At 45.8% G+C, this 14,556-nt stretch overlaps 4 protein-coding genes and 1 non-coding gene across 5 annotated transcripts, besides 1 other annotated feature; all 5 read left to right on the forward strand.

Moving 5' to 3' along the window:
* Positions 1-69: 69 nt before the first annotated feature.
* On the forward strand, positions 70-1,413 carry TSTA_059020 (uncharacterized protein; the record flags this gene model as incomplete). Its single annotated transcript, XM_002487481.1, has 2 exons — positions 70-1,250; positions 1,329-1,413. The coding sequence occupies 2 exons, from the start codon at positions 70-72 to the stop codon at positions 1,411-1,413; spliced, it is 1,266 nt and encodes a 421-aa protein (XP_002487526.1).
* A 2,177-nt stretch (positions 1,414-3,590) lies between these two features.
* TSTA_059030 lies at positions 3,591-3,688 on the forward strand. The gene has a single exon. It is a non-coding gene; the product is annotated as a tRNA-Gln (tRNA).
* A 2,044-nt stretch (positions 3,689-5,732) lies between these two features.
* On the forward strand, positions 5,733-8,168 carry TSTA_059040 (pheromone-regulated membrane protein, putative; the record flags this gene model as incomplete). Its single annotated transcript, XM_002487482.1, has 2 exons — positions 5,733-6,057; positions 6,115-8,168. 2 exons carry the CDS (start codon positions 5,733-5,735, stop codon positions 8,052-8,054), a joined length of 2,265 nt encoding a protein of 754 aa, XP_002487527.1. The 3' UTR covers positions 8,055-8,168.
* Positions 8,169-9,064: 896 nt separating this feature from the next.
* Positions 9,065-9,101: a microsatellite.
* A 1,049-nt stretch (positions 9,102-10,150) lies between these two features.
* Positions 10,151-11,962, forward strand: TSTA_059050 (uncharacterized protein; the record flags this gene model as incomplete). Its single annotated transcript, XM_002487483.1, has 2 exons — positions 10,151-11,032; positions 11,057-11,962. The coding sequence occupies exons 1-2, from the start codon at positions 10,211-10,213 to the stop codon at positions 11,960-11,962; spliced, it is 1,728 nt and encodes a 575-aa protein (XP_002487528.1). The 5' UTR covers positions 10,151-10,210.
* Positions 11,963-12,722: 760 nt separating this feature from the next.
* TSTA_059060 (cytochrome P450 monooxygenase, putative) lies at positions 12,723-14,529 on the forward strand (the record flags this gene model as incomplete). The annotated part of the gene is made up of 4 exons (XM_002487484.1): positions 12,723-12,935; positions 12,986-13,431; positions 13,479-13,857; positions 13,912-14,529. 4 exons carry the CDS (start codon positions 12,723-12,725, stop codon positions 14,527-14,529), a joined length of 1,656 nt encoding a protein of 551 aa, XP_002487529.1.
* Between the last annotated feature and the right edge of the window lie 27 nt (positions 14,530-14,556).

The following is a 14,556-nucleotide window of genomic DNA, read 5'->3' on the forward strand; positions in this document are numbered from 1 at the left end:
ATGCATGCATCCGCTCGTTTATACATTTGAATACTTTCGTTTTATTTCAATTGCTGAGGCATTTTAAAAATGCCCAGGTTAATCTCCTCCTTCACCCGCATCCTCAAATTCATCCTCTTCTCCTGGCTCACTCTCATCGGTCTCTGGATATTCCTCCCTTCTCCACCTATCACATCTGAAATTAATAGTGGAGTATATTATCAATATATTCAACGGACCTTGAGGGCTAGACGGATTTTACATACGATATATCCATGGGATGAATCCTTTGACGTCTCCTCTGTGACGATTCTGCCGGCTAATGACCTCTACCCTGGCTCACCGCCGCAACGCGCAAGAGTGAGCGGGTTGAGTAGTGATTGTACGCATTTAATAGTTGATTGGCAGCTCAGTCGTGATGGCGAAGATGCTGTTATTCTGGGGATGGGGCGCGATGTTAGACATCGGCTGTACCTGACAGATGCCGCGTTAAAGGTTTTATCGGCTGATGCCGACAAGCAAAATCCGGATTTGATTCTTCTTCGTGAAGAAGACGGGAAAGATGAGCTTGTCTACGTGAGCGATCAGGTCAGAGTACAAGTCGATGCTGGAGGCGCAGATCACATAATTAATCTCCCCTGGTTCTGGTTACCGGATGCGGCGATGTTTCATAATCAGATGCATGGTTTTACCTACGAGATTGATCTCAGAGTTGTTGCACGCAAGCTTCTAGCGGAGAGGAAGACGGTTGTTGAAGTTTGGAAGTCTGCACCTGTGACGGAGTGGTTGAGATTAAGGGAGAAGGAACGGCTGCAAAACATGGGATATTCGGCTATAGATGGACCAGATGACGATGGGGTTGATGGGAAATATGTGAAGAATATATTCCGGAGCGAATCTCATTATTCGTCGGGACTACTGGCGACGGTCTCGAATGTTGATAATCGGCATCATTCGACTTCGGGCGTCGAAGTGAGGATTCGAAACGCCCAGCTATCCTCTAGAACTTATTGGATACGTTCCATAATCCTGGTCCCGCTGGCTCCGTCGTTAATAGTTACATTCTTCCTATTGATCTATCTGATGGAATCGCTGTCTGTTCTAATTTGTTACGAGACCTTGGCTCTGGTGGTAACTTATTGTGTTGCTGTTCTCATCTGCTGGATGGTTTACAATCTTTGTCGCCGCAACTTCACGACCACCAATGCAGACGAAAAGTCAAAGGGAGGCCGTAAAGACAAAGAAATGACTTTCTTACAATGGTCCTCAAAGTTCTGGCTGACTCGATATATATATTCTTTTCTGGCGTGGCTCTGTTCATGTTGTTGTTGCTGCTATAAATCGAAAAGGAGAGGAAGGGGGGATTATAGAGGGAAGAGGATTGTCATTTGGGGACCGACGGGCCCTGTGTATGAGGATGTTATTGATAAATAATCGTATGAAATATTCTTAATCGTATTCAGTTATTGTGAATTCGCACTGCAGCCACGCACGAGTTTGAGCCATGCAAAGCAGACGTTGTACGACAAGGTCTCTTAGAATCTGGTATTTCGTTTTCACGAGTGTCTGAGCAGAAAGGATAAGAAAAGAATCAAGCGAGTTAAAGGGTGAGGAAATCACCCAAAGTACCTGCATAGTTTAATCCCTCCAAGTTGAACCTCGTTCCATTCAATTTCCCGACGACGATATCATTCTCACCAGTACACGTCGTGAAATGAAGATATAATGAATCACCACAACAGGCCAAATTGAAGTTTAGTGAACGAGACACCAAAAAAAAATAAGGGTCTCTGAGTTTGCCGATTTCCAACCTGCATTTGCGAGGTCGTAAAAAAGTTCAAGAATATGCCAACATAAACGCGAGCGTTCATTCATGTAAAAGAAGTGCACCTTTTGGAGGCGCAGGGGAAATTCATCCAGTTACTCAAGCTTCGGATTGTCTCAGAACCACATACCTTCTTGCCATCCTCTAAGGACGTATTGCTTGTAGCAACAGCTAAAGGTGTTCCCCTTCCTCGCATACGCAATAGTCTCTTTGAAAACAATCCTTCACTCCAAGCGGGACCTGTTTGGAGGTAGACCTTTGAAATCCGCCAAATCTGACAAAGCCGTTTGGATCCTGGAAGAAGAGTAATGTCAACACAAACCCGTCATGTCCGTCCAAGTCGATTATAAAGGAAGTGGAATTTGTATCCGGGGCCCACTGTTGGCCTGGTGTAGTTATTGGAGGTGATATAAGCGGCCTAGATTTGACTTGATTTGAGTTGATTTAAAAATCTCAGGCTCCCATCCCATGCCAGGGAATATTCCAATGAAATCATGTAAAGGGACTATGCTGGTGAGCTGATAGTCAAACGTCAGCGCTATGGACTGTCCCACGAGATAAAGTAGGATACATATGACTTACTTCTGTGATCTCCCACAGCTCATAAGAATCTAGTGACTTTTTCCACTCATGAAGACTATACACCGAACTTAATTGAGGGGCTTCCCATGGACCACTATGGAGGAGAAGTCATCATTCTCATATAGTCTGTGACCTGGTTGCTCGACATGGGTTGTGCTGTATCCGGTGAAGTATCCTCCGCAAAATGAGATTCGGGCAACCCAATTTTCACGAATTTGGCTTGGATTGAAGCTTCGAGTTGTGACTCTTTGCTTGGGTCAGAATCACCAGCAATTATACTCGTAGCTTGGCTCCAGCGCAATGCTCCGCCCAAATATATCTAGGATAAAAAGATATGACCTATTCGAAATCGTCATCCGAGTCCAGGAGGGTGAAGGGCTCTGTTGTCAATACCATATTTCTCGTAGAATAAATATCGATCCATTCGGCTTGATGCCATGCGTTCAACTGGCCGTCGTTACGTGGTAATTAGATTATTCTGTCAGAAACCAAGACACAAGGATCGAGTAAATATGCTTACTTTTCCCATGATTCCACCATCTTCGTTTCACATAGCAATAAGTCACAAACAGAGCATAGATTGATTGTGCGAGGCATGGCAGGATCACCACTTACGGAGGCGGGGTAGACGACCAGTTGCAGCCCAAGGCTTCCTAGGTACTTGTAATACGTATATACCTCAGCCTTGTGCTCCAATCTATCCGGGCATCCATTTTGAGTTCCCTATATACGGTACTTGGTGCGTCTTCGACGCATCCTGAAGTCAACGGCACGGGGATCATCTTCGTAGAAACTTGGCTGATTATTAGCGTAGTTTGCTGCGCATACTGCCTTTTTGATTCTTTTGCGCCTCTCCAATTCTCTCTCTGGTTGATGCTTAGCTTGACAGCTTATGGATATCACTGCATGATTACCTATTCCTTTGTCGAGTAGCTTCCCTCAAATATATATATACCTAAAAGATCTGAGTCCAACTCCTTGTAATAATTTCACGAAATGTCAACCAACGGAAGCTAATCCTACCATGGAAATGACGATATCCGCACCGGCCAATCATAGTCAAGCTTTGAATTTGTATTCATAAATACTACTCCAGCGTCTTATTGATGCTGTGCTTTCGCAAGAAGCAGTTATATCAAAGCTGCACAGCCTAGAAATCTGCCGATGAGATATAAACCAAGAATCTTGCCGTTACTGCCAGCAAGGTTTCGTAGTGTAGTGGTTATCACTTTTGGTTTTGATATGGCCTGACCGGCTCATGCAAAGCTCCAAATAACCGGGGTTCGAATCCCCGCGAGACCTGTTCTTTTTTTCCTCGTTATGCTTTATTTTTTTGTCTATTCCCACATAACAGGTATGCGTGCAAACCATGTAAATATTAAAAGATTAATTATTTTTTGTGCCGAATTCTGTAACCAAGACAACCCGGTGATTCGTGGTTTTTCTATTAATTACCCTTGGAATTAGGCTATCCGCACATAGATCCTATGACCCCTTGCCATGCGTCCTCGAAAGGGAGTGCACAGGACACTAGTATCATACCTGATCGCCGCAGATTCCAGTGAGACACGCACACGATAGACGCTGCTCTCTGTCCACCTAAACTGGTAGGTGATCATCCTGTCACCTGGGTAGTGTCGATGATCTGTGATCTTCCGGCAGGACACATCCCCGGAGTCGTGGTCAGGAGGAACCTAACAAAAGAAAAGAAAAGAAAAAGAGAAGCAAAACTTCATGTATCTAACCTACACTTCCATACTGTCGGGTCACTGAAAATAGTCATATCCTGCCCGATGCCACAAACAAACAATCAAAGCCCATTACGAAACAACCCTGTAGGACTAGGTAATGGGTATATTGCTTTTCTTGACTTTTCTTTTTCCATGCATGCCCGGCTTGCCGTGTCTTCGGCATTCAGATAGTTGATACGCATACGTACACCTGGTCCGTACTCCTACTCCTATATCTAAAGCACGGATAGTCCCACACGGTAGAATCAGAAACTTGGGTACCTAAAGTGGATACGTTATCCAGAAAGAATAAATATAGGAATCCAGTCTGAGAATAGCACGTGCTGTGTACGGAGTACAATCGCTGCGTTGGCCGGACAGTTGATCGACGGCATGCCGGAACAGGTCAGAGTCTCAGAGATCCCGAGGAATCTTTTCCCAAGACGGCCTGCCGAGTGTATTTTCCTTTCTTTTTTTCCCTTTTTCTTTCTGTTTACACGTGTGCCTAAAGTTATCAGTCAGCTGGCAAGGTACCGTATCCCTGAGTAATAGATAGATAGTATAAGGCCATAAGCCGAGCTATGTTGTGGGTATCGGCTGTGGATGGACTTCCGGAGTGGAGTATCAATATATATATGACACTCGCAAAAGACGATCTAGATCGGTTTCGAGTTCGAGACCGAGTCTGTCTCGCTCGGGCTGACATTGGTACCCAATCTCAGGGGCAGGATACGCTCTGTAGAGAAGAGGAGGAGAAGAAGAAGAGAAAAGAGAAAACGCCGAGTGAACCGTGGGTCTGGTGGACGGTAACATCGCCACGCGCCAGAAGGGTCTAGATTATTCGCAGAAAGTCTCTAATTCCATACAATTGTCTGGATATAATTAGATTTCTATACAACTTATCAGATAATTGATAATTGGTAATTGATAATGCTATTGTCAAAGAGTGGTGGCACAACAGTCAGCGATATACCCTAGACGGACGGCATGATTGGCCAATGTAGAGGAGAGTGAAAATTTTTCCCAGCGAAACCATCACCAATCCGTGGCTATACAGAACATATCGATCAGATGATAGTCACGATATTCAGGATCCTGACAGATCAGAATAATGTTTGTACTTAGTAGTAAACTTGTAGAGCATCGGTAGCGCCGGCTTATCGCAGGCCAATAAAGAGATGCCAATGGCTTGACTGACGCCATAGAGTCCACCGGGATGGCTGCTTTCAGTAATCCGCTGTACATCGAGAAGATCAACCGAATTAATATAATCTGCTGACTTGCCAATAATAATGTGTGTACTACGACGTAGTTAACTAAGAGTGTTAGCTGGTTAGTAACATGGGGTCTCCTTCCTTGATAAGCAGGCTAGCAGGCCAGCAGCTATATGACGGCGACCCCCACAGCCATCCATCCATTTCTCCTCTCTCATATCATCTCATATCATCTCACACCAATTCACTGTGTCTGATATCCTCAGACAGCTCAGACTAACAACCCGGCAGAACGCTGATTCTCATCTGATCATGGTGGGCTAAGTGGGGTGATTGTTCCGATTCATCGCGAACATTCGACTACCACATCCCAAGCCAAAAAAAAGAAGGAAAAAAAAGACCATGGACAACGAACTTCGCCCAGGGTTGAGCCTGAGCGGCACCTCCACACCTGAACGTATTGACCAAGGCGATATCACTCCTGACAGATCTAGTGTCGTCTTTCCTGACCCCGGCATCCCACCTGAAGAAATCGTGGAGCGACTGCGAGAAATTCGCGTCAAATTCCGCTCTCACGATGAACACATGCCAGCTCCAGAATATGGCGAAGACGCACACGGAGAGTCAACTCCTCGCGATGATATGGGCGCCGATTTGGAAAAGGGTGAGACGGCCAAATCAGATGCCAGCGGTGCAGACGGCAAGAACGGTCTGACTCGACATCCGAGTATGCGAGATCGGGCTCGACATTGGTTGACGAAAATGGGGAGACCAGAGGAGCCAGGAGATGCACTGACACCAGCTATAAACCCGCCTGAATTAATTGACGATATTCCTCCTCTTGGAAGTCCGCAGGCTGAGCACCAGCACGATGCCGCGGAGGAGGCACACCGTGCACTTCGTGGAGTTGGTCTGCACCATGGTGTGAGGAAACGACCCAAACACTTTCGGTTGAATTCATCAGAGTCGGTAACAAGCGTTGGTGGTTCAGAAACGGATTCTGAACCGCCTCCACAGGGAGAAGGTGTGTTGTCGTATCTCCTCAAATTGCATGCTCACCACTCTTTATCTGGACGAAGTACACCGCAGACGCCCGACAGTGGCGCTGCAACTCCCAAAAGTGGTGCGACTACACCTATCAGTGGCGCCGTGACTCCAAGGAAGAAGGTGAAATGGTACAGCAAGCATTCCCCGAATCAATCAACCATGTCTCTGGTTGGTGCTGGGTTGAATCTCGGCACACAAGGAGCACCCATGGCGATGGATGATTTGAAAAAGTCTGTTGCCAGTAAGCGAGAGATGATGATGATGTCGTCCGGCAAGAGTGGTAAAAAGGCCAAGAAACGGCTCAAAGATCATATTGCTGCGCGTATTGCATCGATCATTACTAGACAGCGGTACTTGATAACCCTGTGTCGGGCAATGATGCGGTTTGGAGCTCCGAGTCATCGGCTGGAAGAGTACATGTCGTTGACTGCGCAGGTGTTGGATCTACACGCTCAGTTCCTGTACCTGCCTGGGACAATGATCATCTCTTTTGACGACTTGGCCACACGTACCACAGAAGTCAAGCTAGTACGAGTTGCACAAGGAGTGGATTTGGCTCGTTTGGAGGACACTCAAGACATTTACAAGAACTTGGTGCACGATAAGATTACCGTCGACGAAGCCATCACCGAACTCGAAGCGGTGATCAACCGTCCGCCCAAATATCCCACCTGGCTGGTTGTACTCTGTTATGGATTTGCTTCTGTGGCTGTCGGCCCTTTTGCCTTTCAGGCACGGCCCATCGACATGCCGATTACTTTTTTCCTTGGCTGCTTGTTAGGTTTGCTTCAACTTGTCTTCTCTCCTCGATCTAGTCTCTATTCGAACGTTTTCGAAGTTGTCGCCACCATCCTTACATCCTTCCTCGCACGTGCTTTTGGCAGTATTCGTCATGGCGTGGTAGACGGCACACAACAATACTACTTTTGCTTCTCATCCATGGCACAATCCTCAATCGCCCTGATCCTACCGGGATTCCTCGTCCTAAGCAGCAGTCTCGAACTGCAGTCTCACCAAATCATCCCCGGATCAATCCGCATGGTCTACGCCATCATCTACTCTCTGTTTCTCGGATACGGCATCACGGTCGGAACAACAATATACGGGCTAATGGACCCCAAAGCAAACCCCAACACGACCTGTTCCGGCGAACTCATCGGCAACAATCCCTACGTCCAACGCTTCCCCTTCGTTGCCATCTACGTCGTTTTTCTCGTGATCATCAACCAAGGAAAATGGAAACAAGTCCCCGTCATGATCCTAATCGCCGAAGCAGGCTACATCGTGAATTACTTCAGTAACCTCAAACTCGAATCAAACCCAGAATTAGCAAACACCCTCGGCGCATTTGCGATCGGCGTTTTGGGAAATTTGTACAGTCGGATATGGCACGGTCACGCCGCAACGGCAATTTTACCAGCTATATTTGTACTGGTCCCCTCCGGTCTGGCATCGCAGGGCTCCTTGGTGTCCGGTGTACAATCCGCATCCGCGATTCGAGCGAATATTACAGGTGACCACTCGAATTATGCGCAGGCATCATCATCGGATAGTTCGATTTATTCAATGGGATATGGTATGATTCAAGTCGCTATTGGGATCACTGTGGGGTTGTTCCTGTCTGCTGTGGTCATTTATCCGTTGGGAAAACGGCGAACGGGATTGTTTTCTTTTTGATTTTGCATCCTGAGCATTCTTTGCATTCTTTTGGGTTTTCTTTTCCTTGCATGTATAGACGGTATATTGATTGCATTTTGCATAGCGTTGCATATTGGGTTCAAGGTTAGCGTATTGTTTGTTTTTTTTTTTTTCTCTTAGCGGTTTGTTGTTCGATTGATACCTACCTACCTACCTTGCTATTTGGTGCAATGCATTTCCGGTTGTTTTTTTCTTGTCAAATACGGTCATTAGGGTTGAATTTTATTCGTGGTTATTGTACACGAGTTGAGTATTGTCTATTTCAGTGAGAATGCATGGGATACTGAGAGGTTTAACCCTAATCTGAACAACCCTTAGTGATTGTGGAAGGCTCGCAGACACTAAAATTGCAGTGCAATTAAACCCCCGGGTTCACTGGCAACGCGGGCTTGACGGCATGGGTACTTGGGTGCATGTCATTGTGCATCAATACTAACTACGGAAGGCATAGCTTAGTGATAATATGCATGATCAAGTCTAAATCTCGATAAATAACCAACTTATACTCTAGTTAGTTTAAGACTTGGCTTTCTTACTTGTAGCATCATTCCCTCGCAGACACTAAAATTGTAGTGCAGCAACTGTGACAGGCTGCCAAGCACTTGAGAACGTGGTGTGACCGCTCCCCTTATTGATGGTAAAATTGTAGGAACTCGAAAGAGACATGAAAGAAAACGAAAATAAGAGAACAAGAAGGGAAACAAGAAAACTGTTGATCTCCAGGAAGAACTGGATGGGCTCCTTATGAACTTCATCCAATACATCGTAGGGCTTCCAAATCGGCATAGCAGATACCATCGAACAACAAATTTAATCCAGGGTAGAGCCTAGGTATGAGCTAATAATAAAGCCAGTATAAATGAGATCTTTGCCAATTTTGAGATTCTGGCCCTTTTCGGTTCTTTTCTGAATGCTGACTGTAAAATGGTGATATATGACTCCCTTACAGACGTTAAAATTGCAGTGCAAAGGCCACCACCAAAAAAAATTGTGTGTGTGTGTGTGTGTGTGTGTGTGTGTGTGTGTATAATTAGGTACATATTTTCAAATTCAGCCTTCTTGCTTATTGGGTGTATGCTGTGTATAATTTCCTTGGTGACACTGCTACGCATTGTAGATCTAGTCAAATGGACGTTCAGATTCAGTCTTCTTCTGTCGGAACGTTGGTTTACTAGAGCGATGACTAAGCGAAGGCGAGCACTAAACAATACGTATAAGGAACTAGGTCTATTTTCCGGCACTCCTCTAAAACCACTATCTAGGAGTATTGAACCTGTTTTTATATACAAGATTCCATAGAAGTGATATCACCAAAAGTCGACACTTGTGCAAATCGAACTTTCTAGAGATAGGCTGTAAAGTTGATTTGTAATGTTCAATATCGCGTCGGAATGTGATGCCAATTCTCGAAATTTCTTGATACGCAAATCTTGTCCTATTCCCAAATTGGTTTAGTTCATTCTGAGTTCCAACATCTTCGATGTGTCATGTGTGTAAATATTAATGCATTAGACACCAAGACTGCAGTGAAGTGCTAGTACATATAAGGCAATATTGAGCTCAGGATATATGCGGTGTACGTAGGGAGTAGTATAGACCTAGTCAAATGGTCTTTTGGAGTCAGCCTTCTCACGAGTGTCATATGTGTCGTAGGTGTAAATATCAATGCCTCATAGACACTAAAATTGCATGAATGATGTTCATTACGCCCGGAGGCACAAAACCTAGAGGGCATTAGTGCACTAATTACATACTCCATTTTTCACAGATCCGATATGAACTCATGATAGCCCATATTTTCCTTCTGGTAACGTGTCTGCTTGATGTTTGGCTTCTTCGGTCACTAAAATTGCAGTGTAATAAAGATCATCTGCGCCAGTCAGCAGCAGGCTTAAGCCATTTCTAGTAAAAGGTGGACCCACCAAAAACGGCTAGATCAAATCACGGGTCCAAAATCCAACGCGTCATCAATTGTTTTTTCTGCTCCATTAATCTTGCACGATAAGAATAATCAATGTACAATTGGCCAGTTGATCACTCAAGGACGAATCCATAATATGACGGAGTTGACTCCATGGCGATTTTATGGCAATGGCCCGCCACCCCAGCCTAAAGCTAAGCAGTCATGGAATAGGATGGGGCAGTCAAATATGGCGGTGCCGGGAAATATGCCAGCTGGAGCTATGGGTGCCACAGGGACAGGGGTTATGGGAGGAAATGTGGCGGCCTCTATGCCTGCTACACCTGTAGCTGCACCATCGACGCAGCTATTGTCGGCAGCTAATGGACCGGTGTCTAGTGGGGTTCAAAGACCTGCATTATCGGCAAATGGGAATGTTGCGAATACGCCTGCGGTGTCCAGGACGTCGGCAACAGCAGTCTCTGGACCAGCTGCACCTACAAACTCAGCACCGGCTCTAGCGCAAACAGCTGCATCAGCGCTAGCTGTGAGTACAAACGTACCGCCAACTACACCCACACCTGCAGCACTAGCTACAAATACACCTGTAGTACCAGTATCAACTCCATATACTCCAATTACAAACACAGACACAGTAATACCTGAACGCGCATCCCCAGCACCCATCCGCGGCGGGCGCGGCCAGACTCTCTCCGATGAAGACAAACTGATCCTCCTTCAAATCTGCCTCGAGTGCCAAAACACACTCAGATTCACCACCAAAACCGCCTTTTGGCGTCGAGTCTGCAACCGTTTCGAGAATGTCCGTCATCGACAGTACAGTGCGGGATCATGCGAAAAGACAATTGCAAAATTGACTAATGCGCGGCGCGCAGCTTTGAAAAGGGCTGGTCCGAATGGGAAGAAAGTCATGAGTGATGCAGAGAGGATGAGTTTGTTGGTTGATCGGATGATTGAGTTGCAGGATGAGATTGAGGAGCAGACGAGAGAAAAGGAGACGAGGCTGAAGGAGATATATACTAGGTTGGAGGGGGAGGTACCTGATATAAGTGAGTTAAAGGCAGCAGCCAGGACGACGAAGATGATGGAGGCGATGAATGATTATTATCAGTCGATGGTGCGGGGTGAGACGCAGGTATCCCCGTCAGGAGGATCTAATCATACCCCTCAGGGAAGCAATAGCAACGCTGCATCTCCTGTCGATCTCACCAACACTGATAACAACACTACTAACAACACTAGCAATAACAATGAAAACCACGATAACGATAATGATAACCGCTTTGACTTTGACACAGTGGTACTATCAGAAATATCCAAAATCCGCCAAATCCTCTCCAAAGAAGTATCCCTTTCCGTTGCAAGTAGCGGTTTCCAAAAGGAGAGTACGGCATCAATGTCAACGAGATTGGATCGTCTGGAAGAGCAATTTACGGAAATGAAGAAGACGTTGGATCAGCAGACGGGCATTTTAAGTGATCAGAATACGGTGTTGAGGCAGTTGCTGACGATGATGAATAATGGGAGAAGGGTTAGTCAGGGCTCTTGGCCGCAGGTTCGGGGTCCTACGCCTCAGGGATTTGTGCCTCAAGGATTCCCGGGATCATATCCACCGGGATATCCGCAGGGAGCTCCTCAAGGCCCTCTGCCTCAAGGAGTTTTACCTCAGGGTGTTCCTCAGGGTGTTCCTCAGGGAATTCCTCAGGGAATTCCTCAAGGAGTACCACCGCAGGGCTTTCCATCTCAAGGACATCCACCTCAGCGAGTCCCACCTCAAGCAAACTCCCAAGGTCCTCCACCCCAAGAAAATCCTCAGGGACCCTCACCTCATTCCAAAGCACATTCATCTCAACCCCCTCAGGTTCAAGGAGGCACCTTTGGAGTTTACAGACTTCAAGCTAGCGGTCCTCCAGCCGGCAGTTCTCAAGCCAGCAATTCCCAAGCCAGTGGGCCTAACAAAACCTGAGTCTCTACTCCTTATCACTGTAACATACGCATTCTATTCATTTACACTAAATTATTATTGTATATAAGCATTTATATATGAATATAGATATTGATACCTGATTTTCTTAGTTTCTATGCATGAACGATTTCTCAACACCGATAGACTAAACTGGAATCAGACTAGTCTGGTATGTGATTTATGGCTGGCGCTAAGTTTAATTTAAGCTTAGTTCGACACCGGAAACCAATGAAACCTTACAATAGAAATATGGATACCTACGTCAGATCCCCGCATGAGCCGAGGTTCCGAATTCATGTGAATATGTAGGTCTAAGGCCTGAGGCAACGGATATTGACTGGCATTTCTATGGTGAAGGTTGATATATACCAAAATTCAAGAATAGTGTGATCGAAACGATAGTGGATTGTATTGGCGATCAATGAACCACTATACTTCGACCAATCGGATCCATTCAATCGATTTGTACTGGTGTATGCGTACTCGACAATCGTACGACCTCTAACTACCAAATCAGATGTGTGATTAGACAAGAATATGTCCCTTGCTCAGTTACATACACTGAGCGAAGTTCACATTTTGAGAAAATGTTGAATGTTGAAGGACGATTAGTATCTGCCTAAAGGAACCGAGGCTTGTTGATCATTGAGTTTATCGTTATTAGTTACGTATGATCCCAACTCCTCCTCTTCACAATTCATAATATCTATAAACTTGAATGGGAAGAATGGTCTACGGCAATATTATTGAATAAACCAAAATGCTCCTCTTCAACGAAGAACTAGCGCTTAACCTCACCATCTCCCTGACCGAGACAGTGGCCTTACTCTGGACCACCAATTTCGTATCAGAATTGTCTTTCAAAAGCCTGTTTCTGGTCGTACTTGCAATCAATTTTGCCATCCAGTTGGTATGGGATTTATTGATTTATCCGTTTTATGTGGATCCATTACGACATGTTGCTACTGTTCCGGTACACCTCTCCCTCCTTACTCAGGAAAGCAAAGACTAAGTGATGTCTAGGGCAAAACAAACCAAATGGCTATATTACTGGACTCTCCCCGCGGGCGTCTCCCACTAGAATGGATGCGCACAATCCCTAATGAAGGTCTAATCCATTTCCGCGACACATTCCGACGCAGTTATCTCATCGCTACAAGCCATCAGGCCCTCTTGGATGTAATGAGTACGAATACATATGACTTTGAAAAACCGTGGAAAGTGCGTACGTTTTTGGCGCGGATTTTAGGGTTCGGGTTGATATTATCAGAAGGGAATGCACATCGAGTCCAGAGAAGGGCGTTGACGCCAGCGTTTAACATTAAGAATATTAGGTCGTTGTATGGCCTTATGTGGGAGAAGACGAATGTTTTGTTGGCGCAGTTGGAGGAGGAGATGAGACTTAATCCCGTGGAGGGGATGCATGGGGATGGGAGGATGGGGAAGGTTGAGATGTCTGTATGGGCGAGGTGAGTTCTCCCCCCTTTTTTGAAGGATTGATAGCTGACTTGGATAGTCGTCTTACACTCGATGTCATCGGTCCCGTAGCAATGGGTCGCGATTTTCAATCTCTAATCAACAAAAAGAATAAAGTCGCAGATAGCTTTTTAGCAATCCTCGAACCATCACGCGAAAAGTTAATTTTTTTGGGTGTCAATTTCCTTCTTCCGCAATGGTTCGCTCGACGTATACCCTGGACACTGAATAGGGTTGTTGATAAAGAAACTGACTTCCTACGTGCTGTATGCCACGATATTGTCCGCGAGAAGAGGGAAGCGCTCAAATCACACAAACTTGAAACATTGGAGGTGGATATCCTCGGGACGATTATGTTGCGAGGAGAGTTTTCTGATGATGAGTTGGTGGATCAGATGTTGACATTTCTCGCTGCAGGAGTATATCTTTCTATCTTTTTTCCTCCATGGTCTGTAAACTAACTAATGGGACAGCACGAAACAACTGCAAGCGCTCTGACATGGGCATGTTATCTCCTCTGTCTCCATCCAGAAGTCCAAACCCGACTAAGGGACGAAATACACTCTACGATTCCCTCTGCCGAACATGACATAACATGGCACCAACTTGAATCCATGCCCTTACTGAACGGGGTCTGTCAAGAAGTCCTTCGCCTCTACCCTACAGTCCCCGCCACAATCCGTGAAGCAGTCCGCGACACAACCATAGCCAACACACGCATTCCCCGTGGAATACGAATAATCCTATGCCCCTATGCGATAAACCGAAGTCCACAATTCTGGGGTGATACGGGCGACTCATTCATCCCCGAACGATGGATTGATATCGATGACCAAACGGGAAACTCAGTTGTGAATCATCACGGCGGCGCACCTACGAATTTTGCGCAGATTACCTTTTTGCATGGACAGAGGTCATGTATTGGGAAGGATTTTGCGAGAGCGGAGTTGCGTTGTGCTGTTGCTGGGGTTGTGGGGAGGTTTGTGTTGGAGATGCAGAGGCCGGAAGAGGAGATTCATATTGCGGGTGCGGTTACGACGAAGCCGAAGGAGGGGATGCATTTGAAAATGACGAGGGTGGAGGGCTGGTAATTTTTATGTCAATAATCAGTTTACGAT

The sequence above is a fragment of the Talaromyces stipitatus genome, genomic scaffold (genome assembly GCF_000003125.1).
Source record: "Talaromyces stipitatus ATCC 10500 scf_1105507295487 genomic scaffold, whole genome shotgun sequence".
Lineage (NCBI taxonomy): Eukaryota > Fungi > Ascomycota > Eurotiomycetes > Eurotiales > Trichocomaceae > Talaromyces > Talaromyces stipitatus.